At 41.6% G+C, this 25,638-nt stretch overlaps 1 protein-coding gene across 1 annotated transcript in view; it reads right to left on the bottom strand.

Moving 5' to 3' along the window:
* SLC4A9 (solute carrier family 4 member 9) overlaps positions 1-25,638 on the bottom strand; it is a 251,606-nt gene that overhangs the window by 205,353 nt on the left and 20,615 nt on the right. The window contains exons 2-5 of the mRNA XM_040442704.1: positions 22,983-23,143; positions 12,490-12,617; positions 11,935-11,955; positions 2,382-2,391 (exon numbers count right to left, since the gene is read on the bottom strand). Coding sequence (XP_040298638.1) covers positions 2,382-2,391; positions 11,935-11,955; positions 12,490-12,617; positions 22,983-23,143 — 320 coding nt within the window. The remainder of the gene's footprint in view (positions 1-2,381; positions 2,392-11,934; positions 11,956-12,489; positions 12,618-22,982; positions 23,144-25,638) is intronic.

The following is a 25,638-nucleotide window of genomic DNA, read 5'->3' as shown; positions in this document are numbered from 1 at the left end:
GCCATTCCTGAGCAAGCTCTGCACTGGTGGCACTCCGATCCCACAGCTGAATCCTCTTTAGGAGATGATCCTGGCGCTTGCTGGACTTTCTTGGACGCCCTGAAGCCTTCTTAACAAGAATTGAACCTCTTTCCTTGAGGTTCTTGATGATCCTATAAATTGTTGATTGAGGTGCAATCTTAGTAGCCACAATATCCTTGCCTGTGAAGCCATTTTTATGCAACGCAATGATGGCTGCACGCGTTTCTTTGCAGGTCACCATGGTTAACAATGGAAGAACAATGATTCCAAGCATCACCCTCCTTTTAAAGGTCAAGTCTGCCATTTTAACCCAATCAGCCTGACATAATGATCTCCAGCCTTGTGCTCGACAACATTCTTACCTGAGTTAACAAGACGATTACTGAAATGATCTCAGCAGGTCCTTTAATGACAACATTGAAATGCAGTGGAAAGGTTTTTTTTGGGATTAAGTTAATTTTCATGGCAAAGAAGGACTATGCAATTCATCTGATCACTCTTCATAACATTCTAAAGTATATGCAAATTGCTATTATAAAAACTTAAGCAGCAACTTTTCCAATTTCCAATATTTATGTAATTCTCAAAACCTTTGGCCACGACTGTATATGCATGTGGTATATATGATATTTGTACACCTTAATATATTACACTTACTTTGATTGTGTGCATAACCCTCTGCTTGTATGTGAGATTTTAGCTGCAAATGTTTTGATGCATTTCTTAAAATAATTCCTGGTTGTCACAAAGTCACTTGGATGTAGAAATGGATCTCAACAGTCCATCAAGACAACTGCAATCTTTAGGTTGTCTGCTTTCAGGAAATATATAGATTTCTTGGGGGTGCACTTACTTTTTAAGGAGTGTTATCCCCATATTTCCTGTATTTTGTTGGTTATTACTTTTTTTAAATTTCTATCTTAAAACCAGATATCCTTTTTTTCCAGTTCTGGTGATTTTATGAAAATATGTGCATATAACTTTAAGCCTAAGTGGTACGTATGAACTCTTCAAATGTTTATTTTAGGAGGTGAATTGCACATAACATTCTGCTTGTGTTACACTTTCACTAATATCAACTTTTATGCAATTTTTATGAAAAATTTACAAAAAGTTGAATGTAGATGTCAGCAAGTATAAAGTGCTGAGTAGCGCTTTGACATTATGCCAAGCATTTACTTTCAGAAAATATTTGGGTATAAGGGGTTAGTATGATTTTTTAAGGGTGATAGTTTGTTCAAGTACTATTAACCTGCTGGCCCTCACTGAAACTTAGATTCAGAGATCTGCCACCCCTGCCGCTCTATCTTATGGTGGCTTACATTTTTCTCATACCGCCATACCTAAGAACCGACATGTTGGTGGAGTCGGCATACTTCTTTCTCACCAATGCGCCTTCTAAGCCATTCCTCCAGTAGCATCACTCACATGTCCACACCCTTAGAGTCTTCCACAGACTCTCCTTGAGAGTAGCAGTAGTAGACTGACCCCTGGAGCACCCACCCAATTTATGGATCCCTTTGCTGCCTGGCTTTCCAAATTCCAGTTTTCTGAATTACCAACTCTCTTTAACACAGACCCATAGAGAGCCCTATATTCCAATCTGCCTCCCAGTTTCTATCTCTAACCTCCTCTTTGCCTTTCACAACTTTTTAACTCTCAGATACATAAAGACAGTAAAGATAGTAATACACTTGACCTGGTCTATTTCTGGCTCTGCTCTGTTTGTGCCTTTACTAACTCTCCGCTCCTGCTCTCTGACCAGAACCTTCTCTCCATCACTGTCACAAATTCTCATCCATCCCAGCACACTCCTACTTATCTGATATTCAGAAATCTACATGTAATTGACACTAAGAAGCTTATAGACTCTCTACACTCATCATTGTCCCCAATCTCTTTCACCTCCTGTCCTGATTTGGCTACAAAACACTACAATGATACCCTCAGAAGCACCATGGATGAAATAGCAACACCTACTGTACACTCAGAACTACCTAACACAGAACAAAGCAAACCTGGCTCATAACTTAAACTCAATTTCTTCAGCAATACTCCAGGAGTGCTGAATGCCTATGAAGAAAATCTCAGAAGATTTCCTCCTTTATTTATTTATACTTATACTTAACTGTGCCCAATACCTTGCCAAAAGACCTATTTCACCTCTCTCATCTCTTCAATATCCAATAATCAATAAAAAAAACGGCCACCTTTCACTTCCTCCTCAATCCTAAAGTGCAGCTGGCCACCTACTTCAAAGAGAAACCCTTTTACTGAAAAAGCCATTTCTTGACCTATCCTGCACAATTAACTACAGACCTGTCTCTAATCGCCCCCTCATCTAAAAACTTCTGGAACACCTGGTCTACTCTGGCCTTAGCTCTCTGGTAACTCTCTCCTTAACCCATACAATTGGGTTTCCACAACCTATACTTAACAGAAACTGCCTTTATTAAACTGACAAATAACCTCCTAACAGCTAAATGCAACAGTAACTACTCTCTTCTCATTCTCCTAGATCATTCTGCCATTTTTTATAATGTTGACCGCCAGCTTCTACTCAGTTTGCTCCAATCTATTGGCCTTAAGGACACTGGTCTCTCCTAGTTTTCTTCCTATCAATCTGGCCTATCAATTCAGAGTGTCATTTGCTGGCTCTACTTTTTTCCTCTTCCTTTGCTGTTGAGGCTCCTCAGGGTGCACCCTATGTCCTCTCCTCTACACAGCCCCTTTTGGACACACTACAGTGCTTTGAAATAGTATCCATACCCCTTGAAACTTTACACATTTTTTCACATTGCGCCCACAAACATAAATTATTTTTATCTGTATTTTATGTTATAGGCCGACACAAAGTAGCAAATATGTGTGAAGTGAAAAGAAAATGATACATGATTTTCAAAATTTTTAATAAACAAAAATCTAAAATTAGAGAATTAGAAAATAAAGTCAACCTGTGTGTAATTTATTCAAAGTATAACTATTATGTGAAGGCCTCAGAGCTTTGTTAATGAACATTAGTGATCAAACAGCATCATGAAAAGCAAAGAACACACCAGGCAGGTCAGGAATAAAGTTATGGATAAGAAGTGTAAAGCAGGGTTAAAAATATCCAAAGCTCTGAACATCTAAGGGAACATCTAACGGAGCACTGTTCAATCCATCATCCAAAAATGGAAGGAGTATGGCACAACTGCAAACCTACCAAGACATAGCCGTCCACCTATACTGACAGCCCAGACGAGGAAAGCACTAATTAGAGAAGTAACCAAGAGGCTCATGGTCACTCTGGAGGTGCTGCAGAGATCCATGGCTCAGGTAGGAGAATCTGTCCACAGGACAACTATTAGTTGTGTACTCCACAAATCTGGCCTTTATGGAAGAGTGGTAAGAAGAAATCCTTTTTTGAAAGCAATCCGTAAACATGGTGGTTTTATGATATGCTGTTTTTAACTTTACTTCTGTGAGTATATTAAAAGCGTGTGAGAAGTCTATAGCCACTGCGGTGCTTCACTATTTTGGGTGCCTCACCATTTTTCCATACAGCAATCATGGAGTGGCTGTACCAGAAAGAGAAGCAGATGAGCTTAACCATGGTTGGATTTAGCAGTGGAGGGCCTTGTGGGTGTGTAGTGGGAGGCACTAGGAATGGGGGGATGGGGCCCATTTCAGATTCTTTCTATGGGGCCCATTGATTTCTATGTATGCAAATGACCCTGTGGATCACAAGCATCTAAAGTGACAGCCCTTGAGGGAAGGAGATATTGAATACCAGTGGGATTGCAGAGAATTGGTCAGAGAAAAATAACACATCTACATTGAGGCTACAGACTTTCCTGCTTGGGAGCAAATAAGCTTTAGGTTTCCCATCATAGAAAAAGGACAGAATAGGACCCTCTGTTCTGGGACTGTATTCCACTGAGGATACTGGGGATATATAGTTATATCTGGAGATAGAGACAGTGCACCCCTTAGGTCAGGAAAGGAGAGATTGTATAGCCTGATTAAAGAAAGAGATCAGCTTTCTATACACTGCCTTTGGAATTGCATATGCTAACTCAGGGGTGTAGCTAAAAGCTCATGGGCCCTGGTGCAAGAGTTCAGCTTGGGCCCCCGTCCCTCAGTGCTTGTTGGCAGGGGAGCACATAGCCTTCCTGCTGCCTGAGGCAAACATTGAAAGGGCACCCCCTCATGCCAAATTCTTAACCTAACCCCTTTCCTCCAGCCACAGGTGTAAATTGACCAGTATGCACTTTCTATAATGCCAGTGTCTTATGTGGCACAAGGGTCTTTGGGCCCCCTCAGGCTCCTGGGCCCAGAGGTAGCTGCACCCCCTATAGCTTTGCCCCTGTGCTAACTGTAAAGACTACATTTAATGCATACAGTGCTTGTATAAACCATGTACAAAATAGCCTCAGTAAAGTACAGTGGACTTATTACACTAAACCCAATCTCATCATTGTGTGCACCAATAGCTGCATTGCTGTCACATCACTTCAGGAAACCCTGACTTGTATCTCAAAACCTAACACCACAAAGGCCACCTCACCTAATATCAGACAGGAACCCCAAAACCAAAGCGTGCCCTAAAGGGAGGAAAAGGTGAGCCCTTCTCATCACTGCAAGGCCCAGGGAGCATCCAAACTGTGAATATGACTACTCCCATTCTCCACACCACGCTTACGGCTCACTGCACAAGCACATGGTTTTCTGCAAGACTCATTCACATGAATGAAACAGATTTTCAGCTGCAGACATTTCTGCAGCAAAATCTGCTGTGTGTGAAGGCACCCTAAACGGTTAGTACATACAATGAGAATCATTATCAAATGTATTACTTTGTTTAGAGAAAAGATGATGGAAAATGTGATCTAATAACTGTTTATAATATGAAGAGTTTTATTTTTTTGGTAGACCGCAGAATTGCTAAGTGGCCCAGGGGAGGGTCGTCTCTTCTCTACCCAACATAAATTCACAACATTTTCCTTCAGCCAACACAAGGTGGATCTCGGTGCAAAGACATTTTTACAGCTTCCATTGCATTCATGGGTAACTGTACAAATTTTTATGTACTGAGCTCCCCCTACTGGTGGTTATAGTCAAACAGTTTTAGGATATATTGTGTGAGGGGAAGTTTATTATTAACAAACAAGTGCTTTATTAATAATGCACCTATTCCAATTCTTCCAACAAAAAAGTCTGGTACAGTGGGTGATGCAGGGAGTCCTATGAGATCTGAAAACCCCTAAAAACAATATACACTGAGCAAAAATATAAGCGCAACACTTTCGGTTTTGCTCCCATTTTGCATGAGCTGAACTCAAAGATCTGAAACATTTTCTACATACACAAAAGACCCATTACTCTCAAATATTGTTCACAAATCTGTCTAAATCTGTGTTAGTGATCACTTCTCCTTTGCCGAGATAATCCCTCCCACACTAGTGATGAGCAGCAGGGGTGGGAGGGATTCAAATTCGGGATATATCGCGAATATTTTGTAGAATATTCATCAAATATTAGCGAATTTGAATATTCGTTATATTCTATGATTTTTTTTGCTTGAAAAATCGGCACGGTAATGATCGCGTGATATGCAAATTTTCGTAATGCATATTTTTATCGCAAATTTTTCAATTGCCGAATAAAAACATGATTCCTCCCTGCTTCTTGCTTGTGGGCCAATCATAGCACTATGAGTCATAGCACTATATCGAATATATTAGTTTTTCAAATATTCGTAATATTCTAAAAGAAGAATATATAGCAATATACCGAATATTCGAAAAAAAACAAGTGTAGAGCAATTTAGCTGATATAGTGCTATAATCTTAATTTTTTTTATTAGTTGAATTTTTTTCCAATCTGAACTTCAGATGAGAAAAAAATTACAACTATTAGACAAAGAAGATTATAGCACTATATCAACTAAATTGCTCTATATTCATTTTTTTTTCCGAATATTCGCTATATTGCTATATATTCTTGTTTTAGAATATTAAGAATATTCGAAAAATCTAATATTTTAGTTTTTTCGAATATTCGCAATATTCTAAAACAAGAATAAATAGCAATATAGCAAATATTTAAAAAAATTAAAAATATAGAGCAATTTAGCTAATATAGTGCTATAATCTTTTTTTTTAATAGTTGAAATTTTTTTCCAATCTGAACTTTACATGACAAAAAAATTGCAACTATTAGACAAAGAATTGGTCTATATTCATTTTTTTCAAAAATTTGTTATATTGCTATATATTCTTGTTTTAGAATATTACGAATATTCGAAAAAACAAATATATTCGATATAGTGCTGTATATTAGTTTTTTAGAATATTCATCATTTTTCCCATTTAAAGTCATGATTCCTCCCTGCTTCTTGCTTGTGGGCCAATGAGTCATTGGCCCACATGCAAGAAGCAGGGAGGAATCATGTTTTTACTCGGCAATTGAAAAATTTGCTATAAAAATTTGCATTACGAAAATTCGCAATCAACACTACTCCTAAATTCAAAGATACTGAAGCCTTCTCATTGGCTAGAAGCAAGGAGGGATCATGTATACTGATTAAAAAAAAATCTCGAATATTCAACATTTTGAATATATATCACTATATTCTAAATATTCGCACATTTTTGAAGTACCTATATTCGCGATAAAAATTTGCAATTCAAAAATTTGTGATCAACACTACACCTCACAGGTGTGGCATATCAAGGTGCTTATTAGACATCCTGAATATTGCACAGGTGTGCCTTAGACTGCCCACAATAAAGAGCCACTTTGAAATGTGCAGTTTGATCACACAGCACAATGCCACAGATGTTGCAACATTTGAGGGAGCGTGCAATTGGCATGCTGACTGCAGGAGTGTCTACCAGAGCTGTTACCCGTGCAATGAATGTTCATTTCTCTACCATAAGCCGTCTCCAAAGTCGTTTCAGAGAATTTGGCAGTTCATCCAACCGGCCGCACAACCGCAGACCACATGTAACCAGACCAGCCCAGGACCTCCACATGCAGCATGTTCACCTTCATGATAGTCTGAGACCAGCCACCCGGACAGCTGCAGCAACAATCTGTTTGCTTAACCAAAGAATTTCTGCACAAACTGTCAGAAACCGTCTCAGGGAAGCTCATCTGCATGCTCGTCGTCCTCATCGAGGTCTGGACCTGACTGCAGTTCGTCATCGTAACCGACTTGAGTGGGCAAATTCTCACATTCGATAGCGTCTGGCACGTTGGACAGGCGTTCTGTTCACCGATGAGTCCCGGTTCACTGTTCAAGGCAGATGGCAGACAGCGTGTGTGGCGTTGTGTGGGTGAGCGGTTTTCTGACGTCAACGTTCTGGATCGAGTGGCCCATAATGGCGGTGGGGTTATGGTATGGGCAGGCGTATGTTATGGACAATGAAGAAAGGTGCATTTTTTTTAACCCCATAGGGACCCATGACGTATCGGTACGGCATGGATCCCGAGTCCTTAAGGACCCATGACGTACCGGTACGTCATGTGTTGTTCCGATCACCGGCGGGCGGTGATCGGAACACGGTGCCTGCTCAAATCATTGAGCAGGCCCCACGGCTAAATGCGCGATCGCCGAAAACAGCAGGTCAATTAAGACCTGCGGTTTGCGGCTTTTTATTGTGCGGGCGGCGTGCCATCGGGTCCCCATGGGGCTGTGGGGGTGACCCGATGACATGGAAGGCAGCGCGATGCCTTCCTGAGGCATCTGCGCTGCCTTCCGGTGAAAAGCCTGTGAGATCCAGCCCCCTGGATCTCACAGGCCCCGGAAGCTGTATGAGTAATACTCACAGTATTACTCATACAGCCAATGCATTCCAATACAGGAGTATTGGAATGCATTGTAAAGGATTAGACCCCCAAAAGTTCAAGTCCCAAAGTGGGACAAAAAATAAAGTGAAAAAAAAAGTTGAAAAAGTAAAGTTTCCCCCCCCCAAAAATTAAGTTTTCCCCAAATAAAGTTTAAAAAATTGGTAAACAATAGGGGGGTAAAAAAAAGTATACATATTAGGTATCGCTGCGTCCGAATCGACCGGCTCTATAAACATATCACACGACCTAACTCCTCAGATGAACACCGTAAAAAATTTTTTAAAAAAAATGTGCTAAATAAACCATTTTTTTGACACCTTACATCACAAAAAGTACAACAGCAAGCGATCAAAAAGGCGTTTGCCCACCAAAATAGTACCGATCTAACCGTCACCTCATCCCGCAAAAAATGAGCCCCTACCTGAGACAATCGCCCAAAAAATAAAAAACTATGGCTCAGAATATGGAGACACTAAAACATCATTTTTTTGTTTTAAAAAAGCTCTTATTGTGTAAAACTTATATAAATAAATAAAAAAGTATACATAATTGGTATCGCGGCATTCGTATCGACCGGTTCTATAAAAATATCACATGACCTAACCCCTCAGATGAACACCGTAAAAAAACAAAAAAAAAACTGTGCTAAATAAACCATTTTTTGTCACCTTACATCACAAAAAGTGTAATATCAAGCGATCAAAAAGTCACACGCACCTCAAAATAGTGCCAATAAAACCGTATTAGGTATCGCCGCATCCGTGACAACCTGGTCTATAAAAATATCACATGATCTAACCTGTCAGATGAATGTTGTAAATAACAAAAAATTAAAACGGTGCCAAAACAGCTATTTCTTGTTATCTTGCCTCACAAAAAGTGTAATATAGAGCAACCAAAAATCATATGTACCCTAAACTAGTACCAACAATACTGCCACCCTATCCCGTAGTTTCTAAAATGGGGCCTTTTTTTGGAGTTTCTACTCTAGGGGTGCGTCAGGGGGGATTCAAATGGGACATGGTGTCAAAAAAACAAGTCCAGCAAAATCTGCCTTCCAAAAACCGTATGGCATTCCTTTCCTTCTGCGCCCTGCCGTGTGCCCGTACAGCAGTTTACGACCACATATGGGGTGTTTCTGTAAACTACAGAATCAGGGCCATAAATATTGAGTTTTGTTTGGATGCTAAACCTTGCTTTGTTACTGGGAAAATTGATTAAAATTGAAAATTTTCCAAAAATTGAAATTCAGAAATTTCATCTCCATTTGCCAATAACTCTTGTTGAACACCTAAAGGGTTAACGACGTTTGTAAAATCTGTTTTGAATACCTTGAGGGGTGTAGTTTCTTAGATAAGGTCACTTTTATGGAGTTTCTACTCTAGGGGTGCATCAGGGGGGCTTCAAATGGGACATGGTGTAAAAAAAAAACAGTCCAGCAAAATTTGCCTTCCAAAAACCATATGGCATTCCTTTCCTTCTGCGCCCTGCCGTGTGCCCGTACAGTAGTTTACGACCACATACGGGGTGTTTCTGTAAACTACAGAATCAGGGCCTTAAATATTGAGTTTGGTTTGGCTGTTAACCCTTGCTTTGTAACTGGAAAAAAATTATTAAAAAGGAAAATCTGCCAAAAAAGTGAAATTTTGAAATTGTATCTCTATTTTCCATTAATTCTTGTGGAACACCTAAAGGGTTAACAAAGTTTGCAAAATCAGTTTTGAATACCTTGAGGGGTGTAGTTTATAGAATGGAGTCATTTTTGGGTGGTTTCTATTATGTAAGCCTCGCAAAGTGACTTCAGACCTGAACTGGTCCCTAAAAGATTTGGGGAATGTAAAGTAATAACTATTTTTGCAGGTATTACTATGTATTATAGAAGTAGAGAAATTGAAACTTGGAAATTTGCAATTTTTTACAAATTTTTTGTAAATTTGGTATTTTTTTATAAATAAAAATGAATTTTTTTTACTTCATTTTACCAGTGTCATGAAGTACAATATGTGACGAAAAAAAATCTCAGAATGGCCTGGATAAGTCAAAGCGTTTTAAAGTTATCAGCACTTAAAGTGACATTGGTCAGATTTGCAAAAAATGGCCTGGTCCTTAGGCCCCTTTCACACGAGCGATGGTAAAAGATCATGTGACGTACCATGTGATGACCGGAGTGACGTCATCACAGGTCCTTGAACTATAATTAATGCTCACCACAGGTTTTTCAACAAAGGAGACACAAGGAGATGCCGGGCTACGCGAGCAAGTGGATTAAGGTGAGTTAAATTATTATTATTATTTTTTTAACCCCTCCAGTGCTATTTTACTTTGCATTCTGTATTCAGAATGCTATTATTTTCCCTTATAACCATGTTATAAGGGAAAATAATACAATCCACAGAACACCGATCACAAGCCCGAACTTCTGTGAAGAAGTTCGGGTTTGGGTACCAAACACGCACGATTTTTTTCACGCGAGTGCAAAACGCATTACAATATTTTGCACTCGCGCGGAAAAATCGCGGGTGTTCCCGCAACGCACCCGCACATTTTTCCGCAACGCCCGTGTGAAAGAGGCCTTAAGGTGAAATAGGGCCGAGTCCTTAAGGGGTTAATGGCATTTTCAATGCACAGAGATATCGTGACGAGATCCTGAGGCCCATTGTTGTGCCATTCATCCACGACCATCACCTCATGTTGCAGCATGATAATGCACTGCCCCATATTGCAAGGATCTGTACACAATTCCTGGAAGCTGAAAACATCCCAGTTCTTGCATGGCCAACATACTCACTGGACATGTCACCCTTTGAGCATGTTTGGGATGCTCTGGATCAGCGTATACGACAGTGTGCTCCAGTTCCTGCCAATATTCTGCAACTTCACACAGCTATTGAAGAGGAGTGGACCAACATTCCACAGGCCACAATCAACAACCTGATAAACTCTATACGACGGAGATGTGTTGCACTGCGTGAGGCAAATTGTGGCCACACCAGATACTCACTGGTTGTAACGGTCACGTCCGCACACACACAGGGGGAAGGGTAGTGACCACTGCGCTCCACCCTCACCCCTGGCCCTGCCTACTTGCCTCACGAGTCCTGATGACAGGGGACAACTGGACGGCAGTCCCTAACTTAGGATATGTGCAGGGAAGACAGACAAGACAAAATACGGAACATGAACGGACCGGGTCAGAACCAAGAGAGCTACGCAGTACAACGGATAAAGCAAAGAATGGTCAGGAGAAGCCGGGGTCAAATACCAGGAGAGTAGCGAAGTACAAGAGGAGTCCTAAGAGAGTAGTCAGGTGGGAGCCGAGGTCACAATACCAGGATGTATGCGCAGTACAGGAGGAGCAGGCAGAGGATCGTCAGGGAACAGGATCAGGTAAATATTCAGTAGTCCAACAAATAGCCAGGAACCTAGAAATTAACAGGCAACCTGTAGCCAGCAGGCTGCCTGTATTTATAGTGGGGAGTGAGGGTCATGTGACGTGGCCAGCGTCACATGACCGACAGACCAACCAGTCGAGCACCGAGTGATCAGCTCGGCGCTCAAGGCAGACTAGGAGCAGGGAGCCACCCAGCTAGTAAAGCCGCCCTGGGAATGAGGTCAAACACAGAACCTCATTCCAAAAGCTAAGCAACAGTTCTGCGGGCAATGGGGGACCGAGTGCACCTTCGGAACCCCGTGACACTGGTTTTATGACCTCCATCCCCCCCCCCAGTAAGGCAAAACTGTGGACATTTCAGAGTGGCCTTTTATTGTGGGCAGTCTAAGGCACACCTGTGCAATATTCATGCTGTTTAATCAGCACCTTGATATGCCACACCTGTGAGGTGGGATGGATTATCTCGGCAAAGAAGAAGTCATCACTAACACAGATTTAGACAGATTTGTGAACAATATGTTTCAGATCTTTTAGTTCAGCTCATGAAAAATAGGAGCAAAACCGAAAGTGTTGCGTTTATATTTTTGCTCAGTTTAGTTATATTTACTAAATTTCTGGAAAAGGTAATTGATCTAAGGTAAGGAAATTTGGCTCTACATCAATTTTTTTGTTTCCTCTGTATTAACTTTGCAGGATAATGGGAACAACTAAATGGATGTAACTTTTCTTAGACTTACAATCTATGGGGCACATTTATTTAGACCGGCGTTTTAGACGCCAGTCTTATTAAAGCCCTAAACTGGCAGTGGATCCTCTGAAGTAATGAAGAGGAGAAGACCTCTTAATTACTTCAGCGCATCCAATGGCAGTTCTAAATGTAAGACTGCTTCTGAGTGGTCTTATATTTAGACCAATTTCTACGCCTTAAACAGGTATAGAAAATGGTGAATGAGATGGACCTGCCGGCCTATCCCCTTCCCTCACGATTTTAGACCTGGCGTGAGCAGGGCGAAGTGGCAGATAGCGGCGCAGCGTATTTCAGCATAGTAAATGTGCTACTATGTTTACAAGCCTGAGGTACATATACATTCAGATTTATTGCAGGAAGTAGCAATAAACATACATATTATACACATTAGAAATTATTTACTTCTAGAATTTGCTTTATCATATACAGGTTTTTAGAACATTTTGAAATCACATATATCAAATAACCTACCTTTATATGATATTTTAACAACATCTTTAATCATTTTCCTATATGATCTTTTGATGTGGTGTACATTTCCTTGAAGAAGAGTGTGTAATAGTTTTTCATTTTCCTCTTCAATTGTTCGATCACTGGAAATCCTTTTCTTTAGAATATGCTCTGGAAAAAATAAATAATAAAATAATCACTTGGCTGTTTTCATACCTCAGACCAGACTTGAAACTAACCCTTTACAGACCTCAGACCGAATATTCAGATACTTATATTCACCTGTTCATGTACTTTCCTCTACTGCCACAATGTTGTTCAGCAGTGGCTCAAGAATCATGGTCACAGAGGGTGTGAAACCAACCAGGCTCAGAGAGTTAACGCATGCACTAGTGGCATGCACTACTTTCAGCTGTATCTGCCTCTTCAGGCTCATGCCTGTCCTGCTTCTCATCAGATATAGAACTGTATTTCATCCATCAGCCATCATCACTGGCCTTAGCTGTGAACACCATTGCAGGGCACTCCAAAGATGTGTGCCTGGCTTCCTTTCCTGTTATTCCTTGGCTGGCTAATGGCCCATCCTCCCAATATCTCCCACTCCATCAAAGGCCATAAGTGTTGCTCAGGTCCCAGGCATGAGTCTCGTCTTAGTTTCCTACTCTGGAGACAGATCTCCTCTCCAATTGGGCCTAACACAGAAAGGTCACATGTAACCAAGTGTTTTAATGTCTTGTTTCTAAATGTTTTATGCCTTTTAATCAGGGGTGCACCACCAGGCGAGGTGAGGTGATTGCCTCGGGCAGCACCAGGTAGGGGTAAGATGCTTATTTCTTCATATTCAACTGTATTGCTGTACTCAGGACAGCAATACAGTTGTGAGTGCTGCAACGGGGCACAGGAGCAATGTTACCCTGACCCACCGCTTCCGCTAATAGGCTTTAATCCAAGTTCCTGTAGCCTATCAGAGGCTAGTGTCATCATTACCATGCTGCCTGAGCCACATGGAGCTCGACTAGAAAAGGTCTGTGTCTTGCACTGCAGCGCTGACAGCAGAATGGAGGTAAGTATTTGAGTTTATATTTATTTGGCAGCTTGCTGTTGGGCCACAATGGGTTGGGGGTCATTATTTTGTAATGACAGAAACCACTATGGGGACACTGAGGCTGTAAAAACGAGCATTTTTGTCCTGACACACATTATAAGGGAGCATTTTTGTACTGGCAAACATTAAAAGGGGTAATTTTTTTGTACTGACACATTTATATGGGGGTATTGTTGCACAGGCACACATTATAGGGGGAATTATTACTACTGGGGGCACTATGAGGGCATTATTACATCTGGGGGAAAACGAGGGACATTATTACCATTGGGTACAATGTTACCACGTGCACTCTAGCAGAGAATTATTATTATTGGTGGGACTTTTGGGAGTTCTGTTTAATTGGGAGGCTCCCTGGCACAGTATCAGCGTAACACAATAATTTTTGGAGGACACTACAGTATGTTTACAGCACTATGTTTCATGGACACTATTTGCTGGGCACAGTTTATTTAGGGCACTGTGTGGGGAGCTATTTGTGTGGTAATAGTATTTTCAGGGGAATTATCTGTTTCTGCAGTATAGTATTGGGAAGCACAGTGGGCACAGTATTAGAGGTAACAGGATGGGGTGTTCAGAAGGTGGGAGGAGGATGGACAGGTAGGAAACTAAGATGTCTGTTAGATTCTGCGAGACAAGAGATGAAAGAAAGAAATCATCATGGCGGTCTAATCTGAACTGAAAAGAGCTGGAGGGAAGGGGTTAGGTTATGAAATTGGCATTGGGGAGGAGGCACCATATTATTTTTTCGCCTCAGGCAGCAGAAAGGCTAGGCGTAACACTAGGGTGGAATTGGAAACAAAATGTAATTCCACCACAGTTTTACTGGTTTTGTTTTTACAGAGGTCCCTATGCATTAAAACTGACCCAAACAACCAGAACATAGGACACAGTTCAGACATAAACCACATACTGAACAGAATACAGGACATAAGGCACTCACAGGCAGACAAAGACAGATGCCTGGACCCCATGTGGAACTGGATGCATAGCGGTCACAGACAGAGCTGCACAGGCAGATGCCTGGACCCCATGTGAAATGGATGTATGGGGGTCATAGACAGAGCAGCTCAGACATGAGCATAAATGGAAACAGCCTGCAGCCAGTGCGTAGAGCGTATGCAGCCAGTCTGCATGGCAACAAGTGTCACAGTAAACTGCACTGTGACATTGCCATTTTTATTCAGTAATGGATGTTATTCCCTTATTGAATAGAAAAATCTGTATATTCCAATACAGTGCTGCCACCTGCAGGCCTGCATTGAAATATACAGTAATAGGTCTAATAGTCTTGTACAGGCTTAGGCCTATTTCTACTAAGGAACGCCTTCCTGAATCTCAGCAAAAGGAGAGAGTTCCAGCCCAGGAAGCATGCACTCCTGAGTTTTTTAGCTCTTAGATGCTGTTGTCACATTTGATCACGGCATCTGAGGGGTTAAATGCAGACACTAGCCCGGGCCTCTGCTGTTTGAAACAGCAGAGCGGATGACATACTATATTTAAACAGACGACTTCTGAGATACATTAATTTTAAATGTAACCTCCATTTTGCATTAATTCATATGGAACACTTAAAGGGTTAACAATGTTTCTAATATCAGTTTTGAATACCTTGAGGGGTGTAGTTTCTAAAATGGGGTCATTTATGGGTGGTTTCTATTATGTAAGCCCCTCAAAGTCATTTCAGAAGTAAATTGGTCCTTAAAAAAAAGTTGGTTTTGGAAACTGTCTTGAAATTTTGTAAAATTCCTTCTAAAATTCTAAGCTTTCGAATGTTCTAAGAAAAAAAAATACCATTTACAAAATGTCAGAAAAAGGTAATCCCCCTGATAATACTTGTACCACACAGATAGTGCCCCTCAATAATTATTGGCAAACAGTGCCCTAAAATAACTGCAACCTGCAAATAGTGTCCCTGACACTAATGGTGTAAACATAGTGTCCCCAATTACTACTGGGGGACTATAGGGAACATGATTAATATTATGGGCACTATGAGAGCATTATTACTTCTGGAGCACAGTGGGGACATGGGGCCCTGTAGGGCACTATTACTACTAAGTGCACTCTGGAAGAGAATTATTATTATTGGTGGGACTTTGGGGGGCACCATTACTGTGAGAGGCAAACTGGCCACTTAAAATGAGCACCACTACAAAGAATATCCCTTATAATGTGCAAAGAGTAAATGAGAGGAAAAAGAAACCTGTCAATGGCGCCAAATACCTGGGAAAAGCAATACTATCCCACTAAATAATAATCACTGGTTGATTATGTGTAATATTCAATTATTGACTGTATAATAAAAAACACATATACCTCTAGATAGAGTGGTCCAGTCATCGATTGATAATAATAGGATACAATCGTGTACTACGAACGTTAGATAAAACGTAAGCATAAAAACATTAAAAGGCACTTACTTCACCCAGGAGGGGCAGGGTGGGATAAAGCTCAAGACACCCACTCTGCTTCCTCCTGCACCTGGATCGCCCGTAGAGTATCCGGAATTATAAGTATCCTTATAATGTGTGCCAGTACAAAAAGTGTCCCTTGATGTGTGCAAGTATAAAATACCCCATTATGTATTCCCCCAAAAAGTGTGGGGGGCACTATGGGAGCATCTACTGGGGGCATTGTTGGCTCATGGGGGACACTATGGGGGTATCTGCTGGGGGCATTTTTACTGGCACATCTGGTGGACATTATGGGGGCATCTTCTACTGGTACATTATGGGGATAAGGAGCACTATGTGGGCATTTACTAGGGGCATTATATAGGGGTATTTTATACTTGCACACATTATGGGGGCACTACGGGGACATTAGCTTAACTGCGGGCACTAAGAGGGGGAATTATTTGTACTGGCGCACACACAACAGGAGCATTTTTGAACTAGTGCACATTATTAGGGGGCATTTTTTGTACTGGAGCACATTATAAGGGACATTCTTTGTACTGGTGCTCATTTTAAGTGGCCACTTTGCCCCTCACAGAAATAGTGCTCCCCAAAGTCCCACCAATAGTAATAATTGTGCCCCAGAAGTAATAATTCTCTCATAGTTCCCATAATAGTAATCTTGTTCCTCATTAGAGATGACCGAATTTCTCAAAAATTCGATTCGGCCAGTTCGCAGAATTTTTCGAAAAGATTCGCTTCACGGCGAATTACATTAAAAAAACGGCTATTTCCGGGCTGCAGAGAGCCTTTATAGGGTTGTAGAACACTGTGCCTTGCAGTAACACGGATAGGGAGTCTGCTGTGGTAGAGACATAATACTGTCAGTATGACATGCAGGGGTCATGCAGGGGTCGCTCTTAGAATCACTGCACACTTCACTTATTTGGGCAGTCATGGGGCCAAAACTGACCAAATAACTGAATATCAACTCAGCCTTACAGGTCAATGTTAGTGCCAAGAAGAAGCGCATTCCTTTTACACCGTCGTCAGCTGATTCCACATAGATATCTACAGAACCAGTTCTATTAAACATTTATATAAGTAGAGCCCCCTGACAGAGTGGAGACGGTGTCAGCAGTAAGTTTGTGTTGACGTCACTGATTAATTTGCCCTTCCTCTGATCCGCCAGAACAATAAACCACAAAAAACGGATCCTGTCTGTGGAGCATACGCCTTCACTCGGTCAGCATTTGCTCAATAATCCATCAGTATTGCTAATGCCAAAAAAAACAGGAATGGATCTAAAACAGAGATGACACGTGAATGGAATATTTGCATGTCTTCTGTGTTTTGTACCCACTCCTGCTTTTTGCTACCAAATCATAAGCCAATTCTGAGAAGTCCACAGAGTGGCCCTATGACATAGTGGTGAGGTGGAAGCAGCATAAAGAGACCACAGAGTGGCCCAATGAAAGGGTCTGATGGTGGCAGCAGTATGAGGAGGCCACCGAGTGGTACACTGACAGAGTCTGGAGTTGACAGCATCAGGAGAACTGTCCGACTGTGGAGGTGGCAGCAGCAGCATGAGGAAACCACAGAGTGGCCCAATGACAGAGTGTGGGGGTTGCAGCAGAATCAGGAAGCCACAGAGTGGCTCAATGACAGAGTGAGGAGGAGGCAGCAGCATGAGGAGACCACAGAGTGGCACAATGACAGAGTCTGGAGGTGGTAGCAGCAGCAGCATCGGGAGGAGGCCACAGAGTGGCACAATGACCGAGCATGGAGGTGTCAGCAGCATGAGGAGACCACAGAGCGGCACAATTACAGAGTGTGGAGGTGGAAGCAGCATGAATAGGCCACAGAGTGGCACAATGACAGAGTGTGGAGGTGGGAGAAGGACCTCAGGGGACATTTTTATGCGTCTTAAAGGGAAATTCTCAGAAATGTGTCCTGTTGGAGCCTAGAAAAATGTTATTTTAGGCCACGGGAGTATGTTGTTCCAATGTCGTTTGTCACTATCTGTAGCTGAGGTAACGTAGAAAAACCGCAAACCAATGCTGCACTTCCCAAATGCACTATATAGAAAGTATATAAATGGTATATCACACCCCTGCTTCAATCATTTTTTTGTGGGGCAACTGGTATATCACACCAGTAGAAATTATTTGTTCCAATGGCGTTTGTCCCTATCTGTAGCTGAGGTAAGGCCTCTTTCACACTTGCGTTGTTGGGATCCGGCTTGCACTTCCGTTGCCGGAGGTGCCCGCCGGATCCGGAAAAACGCAAGTGTACTGAAAGCATTTGAAAACGGAACCGTCTTCCAAATGCTTTCAGTGTTACTATGGCACCCAGGACGCTATTAAAGTCCTGGTTGCCATAGTAGGAGCGGGGAGCGGGGGAGCGGTATACTTACAGTCCGTGCGGCTCCCGGGGCGCTCCAGAATGACGTCAGAGCGCCCCATGCGCATGGATGACGTGATCCATGCGATCACGTGATCCATGCGCTTGGGGCGCCCTGACGTCACTCTGGAGCGCCCGGGGAGCCGCACGGACGGTAAGTATACTGCTCCCCGCTACACTTTACCATGGCTGCCAGGACTTTAGCGTCCCGGCAGCCATGGTAACCATTCAGAAAAAGCTAAATGTCGTCTCCGGCAATGCGCCGAAACGACGTTTAGCTTAAGGCCGGATCCGGATCAATGCCTTCCAATGGGCATTAATTCCGGATCCGGCCTTGCGGCAAGTGTTCCGGATTTTTGGCCGGAGCAAAAAGCGCAGCATGCTGCGGTATTTTCTCCGGCCAAAAAACTTTCCGTTCCGGAACTGAAGACATCCTGATGCATCCTGAACGGATTTCTCTCCATTCAGAATGCATTAGGATAATCCTGATCAGGATTCTTCCGGCATAGAGCCCCGACGACGGAACTCTATGCCGGAAGACAAGAACGCAAGTGTGAAAGAGCCCTTATGCAGAAAAATTACAAACCAATGCTGCACTACCCAAATGCACTATATAGAAAGTATATTATTAGTATATAACACCCCTGCTTCAATCAGTTTTGGTTTTTTTTTGGGGGGGGGGGGCAACTGGTATATCACACCAGTAGAAATTATTTGTTCCAATGGCATTTGTCACTATCTGTAGCTGAGGTAACGCAGCATAACCGCAAACAAATGCTGCACTAACTAAATGCACAAATGCACTATATAGAAAGTATATTATTAGTATATAACACCCCTGCTTAAATCTGTTTTTTTGGGGGGGCAACTGGTATATTACACCAGCAGAAATAATTTGTTCCAATAGCGTTTGGCACACTGTGTAGCTGCAGTATGGCAGCAGAACCGCACACAACTGCTGCACAATTCAAATGCACTATAATATACTTTCTATGTTATAAAGTATATTATAAGTATATAACATCCCTCAGTAAGACACACCTATCGATAGAACACCTATACCAGTCCTTAAAAGGACTTATGTGGCCCTATTAGCTAGCGTTTGGTGTCCCTAATAGTCTGTCCCTGCTCCACACAGTAACCTCTCCCTACACTGGCAAAAGACTGAATGTAAAATGGCGGCCATATCAGGTTTATTTATAAGGTAGGGGGTATGTCCATGTGCTGAAATTTCTCAATTGGCTGTACTGTACCACCTGATGGATGTGTCATGGGTAAAAGTTCTTCACAATGTAAAAGAATATGGCGCTGGCGGATATCGCCATATGCTTGTCCGTTCGGAGAAACGTGAACTAGCAAAGTTCGCCGTGAAACGACCGCAGGACGAACCGCAAGGCCATCTCTATCTGCCACTCTCCTGTGCAGGGTCTGGCACTTCTCTGTCTGACATACTGTTAGCTAAACTAAATAAATAAAAATGATATTTAAACACCATCAAAAGTGCCGAATATATTTTTCTTTTTGTACTGAAATAGGCCACTAAACCCTTTCACAACATATAACTGCAGAAGTGAACTGAGAATATATTTTTCTTTTTGCAATTAAATACGCCACTAAACGCTTTCACCACATATAACTGCAGAAGTGAACTGTGTACATATTTTTCTTTTTGTACCGAAATACATCACTAAATGCTTTCACCACATATAACTGCAGAAGTGAACTGCGTTTATATTTTTCTTTTTGTCATGAAATACGCCACTAAACGCTTTCACCACATATAGCTGCAGAAGTGAACTGCATATATACTTTTCTTTTTGTACTGAAATACGCCACTAAACGCTTTCACCACAATTAACTGCAGAAGTGAACTGCGTATATATATTTTTCTTTTTCCACAGATATACAGTTGCAAGAAAAAGTATGTGAACCCTTTGGAATGATATGGATTTCTGCACAAATTGGTCATAAAATGTGATCTGATCTTCATCTAAGTCACAACAATAGACAATCACACTCTGCTTAAACTAATAACACACAAATAATTAAATGTTACCATGTTTTTATTGAACACACCATGTAAACATTCACAGTGCAGGTGGAAAAGGTATGTGAACCCTTGGATTTAATAACTGGTTGAACCTCCTTTGGCATCAATAACTTCAACCAAACGTTTCCTGTAGTTGCAGATCAGACGTGCACAACGGTCAGGGGTAATTCTTGACCATTCCTATTTACAGAACTGTTTCAGTTCAGCAATATTCTTGAGGTGTCTGGTGTGAATCGCTTTCTTGAGGTTATGCCACAGCATCTCAATCAGGTTGAGGTCAGGACTCTGACTGGGCCACTCCAGAAGGCGTATTATCTTCTGTTTAAGCCATTCTGTTGTTGATTTACTTCTGAGCTTTGGGTCGTTGTCCTGTTGCAACACCCATCTTCTGTTGAGCTTCAGCTGGTGGACAGATGGCCTTAAGTTCTCCTGCAAAATGTCTTGATAAACTTGTGAATTCATTTTTCCTTCGATGATAGCAATCCGTCCAGGCCCTGATGCAGCAAAGCAGCCCCAAACCATGATGCCCCCACCACCATACTTCACAGTTGGGATGAGGTTTTGATGTTGGTGTGCTGTGCCTCTTTTTCTCCACACATAGTGTTGTATGTTTCTTCCAATCAACTCAACTTTGGTTTCATCTGTCCACAGAATATTTTGCTAGTACGGCTGTGGAACATCCAGGTGCTCTTGTGCAAACTTTAAACGTGCAGCAATGTTTTTTTTGGACACCAGTGGCTTCCTCTGTGGTATCCTCCCATGAAATCCATTCTTGTTTAGTGTTTTACGTATCGTAGATTCGCTATCAGGGATGTTAGCATATGCCAGAGACTTTTGTAAGTCTTTAGCTGACACTCTAGGATTCTTCTTCACCTCATTGAGCAGTCTGCGCTGTGCTCTTGCAGTCATCTTTACAGGACGGCCACTCCTAGGGAGAGTAGCAGCAGTGCTGAACTTTCTTCATTTATAGACAATTTGTCTTACCGTGGACTGATGAACAGCAAGGCTTTTGGAGATACTTTTATAACCCTTTCCAGCTTTATGCAAGTCAACAATTCTTAATCGTAGGTCTTCTGAGAGCTCTTTTGTGTGAGGAATCATTCACATCAGGCAATGCTTCTTGTGAAAAGCAAATCCAGAACTGGTGTGTGTTTTTTATAGGGCAGGGCAGCTGTAACCAACACCTCCAATCTCATCTCATTGATTGGACTCCAGTTGGCTGATACCTCACTCCAATTAGCTCTTGGAGATGTCATTAGTCTAGGGGTTCACATACTTTTTCCACCTGCATTGTGAATGTTTACATGGTGTGTTCAATAAAAACATGGTAACATTTAATTATTTGTGTGTTATTAGTTTAAGCAGACTGTGATTGTCTATTGTTGTGACTTAGATGAAGATCAGATCACATTTTATGACCAATTTGTGCAGAAATCCATATCATTCCAAAGGGTTCACATACTTTTTCTTGCAACTGTAAGCTACTAAAAGCTTTTTACCATAGCACTTGCACCCCAAGAACAAATTGCTGGAATGACAGAGCTGTATTATTTCTATTTGGATCCCCAAATAATATTTCCCTGCACTTGTAAATCGTTTTTTTTTTTTTTTGCAATGAGGTTTTTCCTATCACTGTCCCTAGCGCCTTCAGATGTCTCTCCCTGCACTAAGAAGCTGTGAAATAATTCCCTATTCTTTCCCTGCACTTATAAATCGTTTTTTCTGGGGGGTTTTTTCACAATGAGGTTTTTCCTATTGCTGTCCCTAGCGCCTTCTCACGTCTGTCCCTACACTCAGAAAGCTGGAAAATGTCTGAATCCAAGATGGCTGAGGCTATTTATAGGGCTGTGACATCACAGGGCTGGCTGCTGATTGGCTGCATGCATGGCATTATGGGTCATCCCGCCTTCCCATAGTGCCTTGCCCCGTGTCCTCACACGTGTAGCTGCCATTTTAGCCGCCATTTAATAAAAAATAGCTTTTCGTTACCACGAAGCGCAAGGAAATTTGCATTCGTTGCGAATCGAATTTTTCCTGAAATTCGGATCGAATTCCACTTCGTCAGCTTTGATCACACTGTATATACCAGGGAAGGGCAAACTCGGCCCTCTAGCTGTTGTAAAACTACAAATCCCATCATTTGCAGTCTGCCTACAGCTATCAGCCTACAGCAGGGCATGATGGGATTTGTAGTTTTAAAACAGCTGGAGGGCCGAGTTTGCCCATCCCTGTTCTATACTATCTGTGTATAGAATCTCCAGTGTCCATCTCAGAGTCTGATGCAGCTTCAGCCTGTTTTTCCTGCCTCCTGCTTGCAGTACCTGAGAGGGAGAAACCTAACAGAAGCAGGAGGCAGGGGAGGCAGACTGAAGCTGCATCACAAGCTGAAGCTGCATCTTATGATGGGAAATATTGGCTGCATTAGGGGAGTCATAATTGACGAGAAGAAAGAATCAACATGGCACATCAACTAAAACAGGTATACACAATGCATATGTAAGAGCATCTACATTATCCTTTACTATATTGAAAAAAATGCAGAAGTGCTTTAAATTTGTGAAATACCTTTTATCTCTTACCTATAATTTCTTTGAATGTGTTATTTTCTATATCCAGTGAAATAGTCCCTCTTTGAAAACACGTTCTTAACTCAAACAAACTATGCAAGGTAAGCGTGGTAACATGGGGTTTACTCCATCTTTCTCCTCCATCTTCAGTTTTCTCTTCAAATTTTATCCACCTGTAAAAAAAAAAAACGAACAAAAAAAAATAATACAATAGATCCTGAAGAAGGGGTTGTTGAACTAAAAAATATTCTGTATTTTTCAAACCTGAACCTGGATCTACATACTTTTGTAATTTCATGTAATACATTTTTTTTTATAGCCGCTAAGTTTTATTTACAAATATGTATCTCTATACCTCCACCTGCTGTTTGTTCTATTTCTTATTTCTCTGTCCATCTCACTGAGGTGGACATACATGCTCAGTTCCATCACTAACCCCTCCAGGACCCTGTGATTTTCTGCTTTTCATTCTCTGCCTTCCTGAAGCAATAACTTTTTTTTTTTCCATTCACATTGCCGTATGAGGGCTTGTTTTTTGTGGGACAAGTCATACTTGTTAATACCACCAGTTACTATTGCATACAATGTAGTAGGAAGCTGTAAAATTCCAAATGGGGAGGAATTGGAAAAATTCAGTTTTATGGGTTTTATTTCTACAGGTAAAACGACCGTTTGGGAAAAAAAACATTTTCTTTTCATCACCATATTCTGACTCTCATAACTTTTTTATAATTATGCTTACAGAGCTTTATAAAGGCTAGTTTTTTGCTGGATAATTTGTAGTTTTTAGTGATACTATTTTGGAGTCAGCCATTTAAAAAAAAATTCTGTCACACTGTTTACTGTATGGGATAAATATTTTTATATTTTAATAATATCAGCATATTTAGATGTGGCAATGCCTATAATCTTAAATTATTTTATTGTTTATTTTTTTTATTCTAGGGAAAGGGGGTGATTTGATTTTTTATATTTTTTCATTTTTTCAATTTTTTTTTACTTTTTAACCCTACAGTAGGTCACTATAACAAGCAATCATAAGATTGCCTTTTGTATTTTGTAATAAATATCTATGCATTAAAGGATCCAGGGTTCTGTATTATCCAATGCAATGCTGCCACCTCCAGGCCTCGATTAGAATATAACCGTAATCAGCCTGGAAGTCTTGTACAGGCTCAGGCCTATTACTAGTATGGGGCACCTTCCCCGATATCTGCCAAGGAAACGAGGCCGAGGTTGGGGAGCACGTGGCTCCCAGTTTTAGCGCCAACACTTGCCATGGTCACATTTGGCCACGGCATCTGAGGGATTAAATGGCTGCGATCGGCCTTATCGACGACTGGAGATATTAGCCCTGAGCAGAAACCAGGAGGCTATTGTGATCGTAGGTGCAATGTTTAAAGATCGGACTTTCACCAGACATGTATGGTAGAGGTCTGAAAAGGGTTAAACTACCTCCTGAACTGTGATAGGGAGAGAGCTTCAGCAAAAAGGACATGCTCCCTGAGCTACAGCAAAAAAGACATAACCCTCAGCTGCCAGTTTGATATAAATGTAGCAGATCTACTGGCGGAATGAATAGCGAGATGTCTGGATCAATGTGAGGTACACGGCTGGTTCTAGCTGGTTCTAGCTTTTTTAGAAAAATTGTCACTATATGATGTCTGATTTTAATTTTTTACATTAATCATGGGATAACCCTTTTATATTAAAAGTTCAGAAAATACTTATATGGGATAACATTTAAAAGAGTTGTCCTATTTTATGATATTGATGACCGATCCTCAGGATAGGCCATCAATATCAGATTGGTGGGGGTCCGAGTCCTGGTATCCCACCAATCAGCTGCTAAAGAAGCAGTCATCCCTAGCAACCAATAGAAAAGTTGCCTGCCCCTTACTATACAAGTTGCATGTATTGTGAAAAAATCTGCGCATCATTAATTGCCGAAAATTTGCAAGCGCAAATATATTCAAGCACTCTATCTGCATATAAAGCTATTCTAATGTTCTGCCATGTCAACCATTTTCTCCAGTCTCAGGAAACTTATACCAGCTTGAGAAATGTAGCATAAGTGACTCACGCCGGTATTTCGTGCGCATTATGCGAATAATACATTGCCGATTTTCGCAATCAAGAATATAATCTCGAATTCTCAAATATTGCAAATTCAAATATTGCCCCTGCCGCTCATCACTATTTGGCCTCATGCACACGACCGTTGTTCTGGGCCGCATCTGCAGCTCGGGTGCGGACCCATTCGCTTCAATGGGGCCGCAAAAGATACGGACAGCTTCTGTGTGCTGTCCGCATCCGTTGCTCCGTTCCGTGGCTCCGCAAAAAAAATATAACATGTCCTATTCTTGTACCAAACTTTGTGGCTGTTCTGCTTTTTTATGCTGTAGATAGGGTTCCCAGCCCCGTTATCATCACAATCATAAATCACAGCAATGGGTTTCTTTCATTGATTTTATTTTCAATGGATATGCGGCAAAAAGTTGTGCAATCGTTTTCGGCTGTGTCTGGCCTTCGTCAGGCACTGTGCCGCTGGAGGTAAACGAGGGAAGATGCTGGTGCAATAGTTGGAGCCTATAGCCGCCGAAATGTGCATATACGCATGACGAAGGCCAGACACGGCCCAAAACCTTTGCACAACTTTTTGCCGCAT

The sequence above is a fragment of the Bufo bufo genome, chromosome 1 (genome assembly GCF_905171765.1).
Source record: "Bufo bufo chromosome 1, aBufBuf1.1, whole genome shotgun sequence".
NCBI lineage: Eukaryota > Metazoa > Chordata > Amphibia > Anura > Bufonidae > Bufo > Bufo bufo.
The sequence above is the reverse complement of the archived record's forward strand: the minus strand, read 5'-3'. Positions and strand labels throughout refer to the sequence as shown.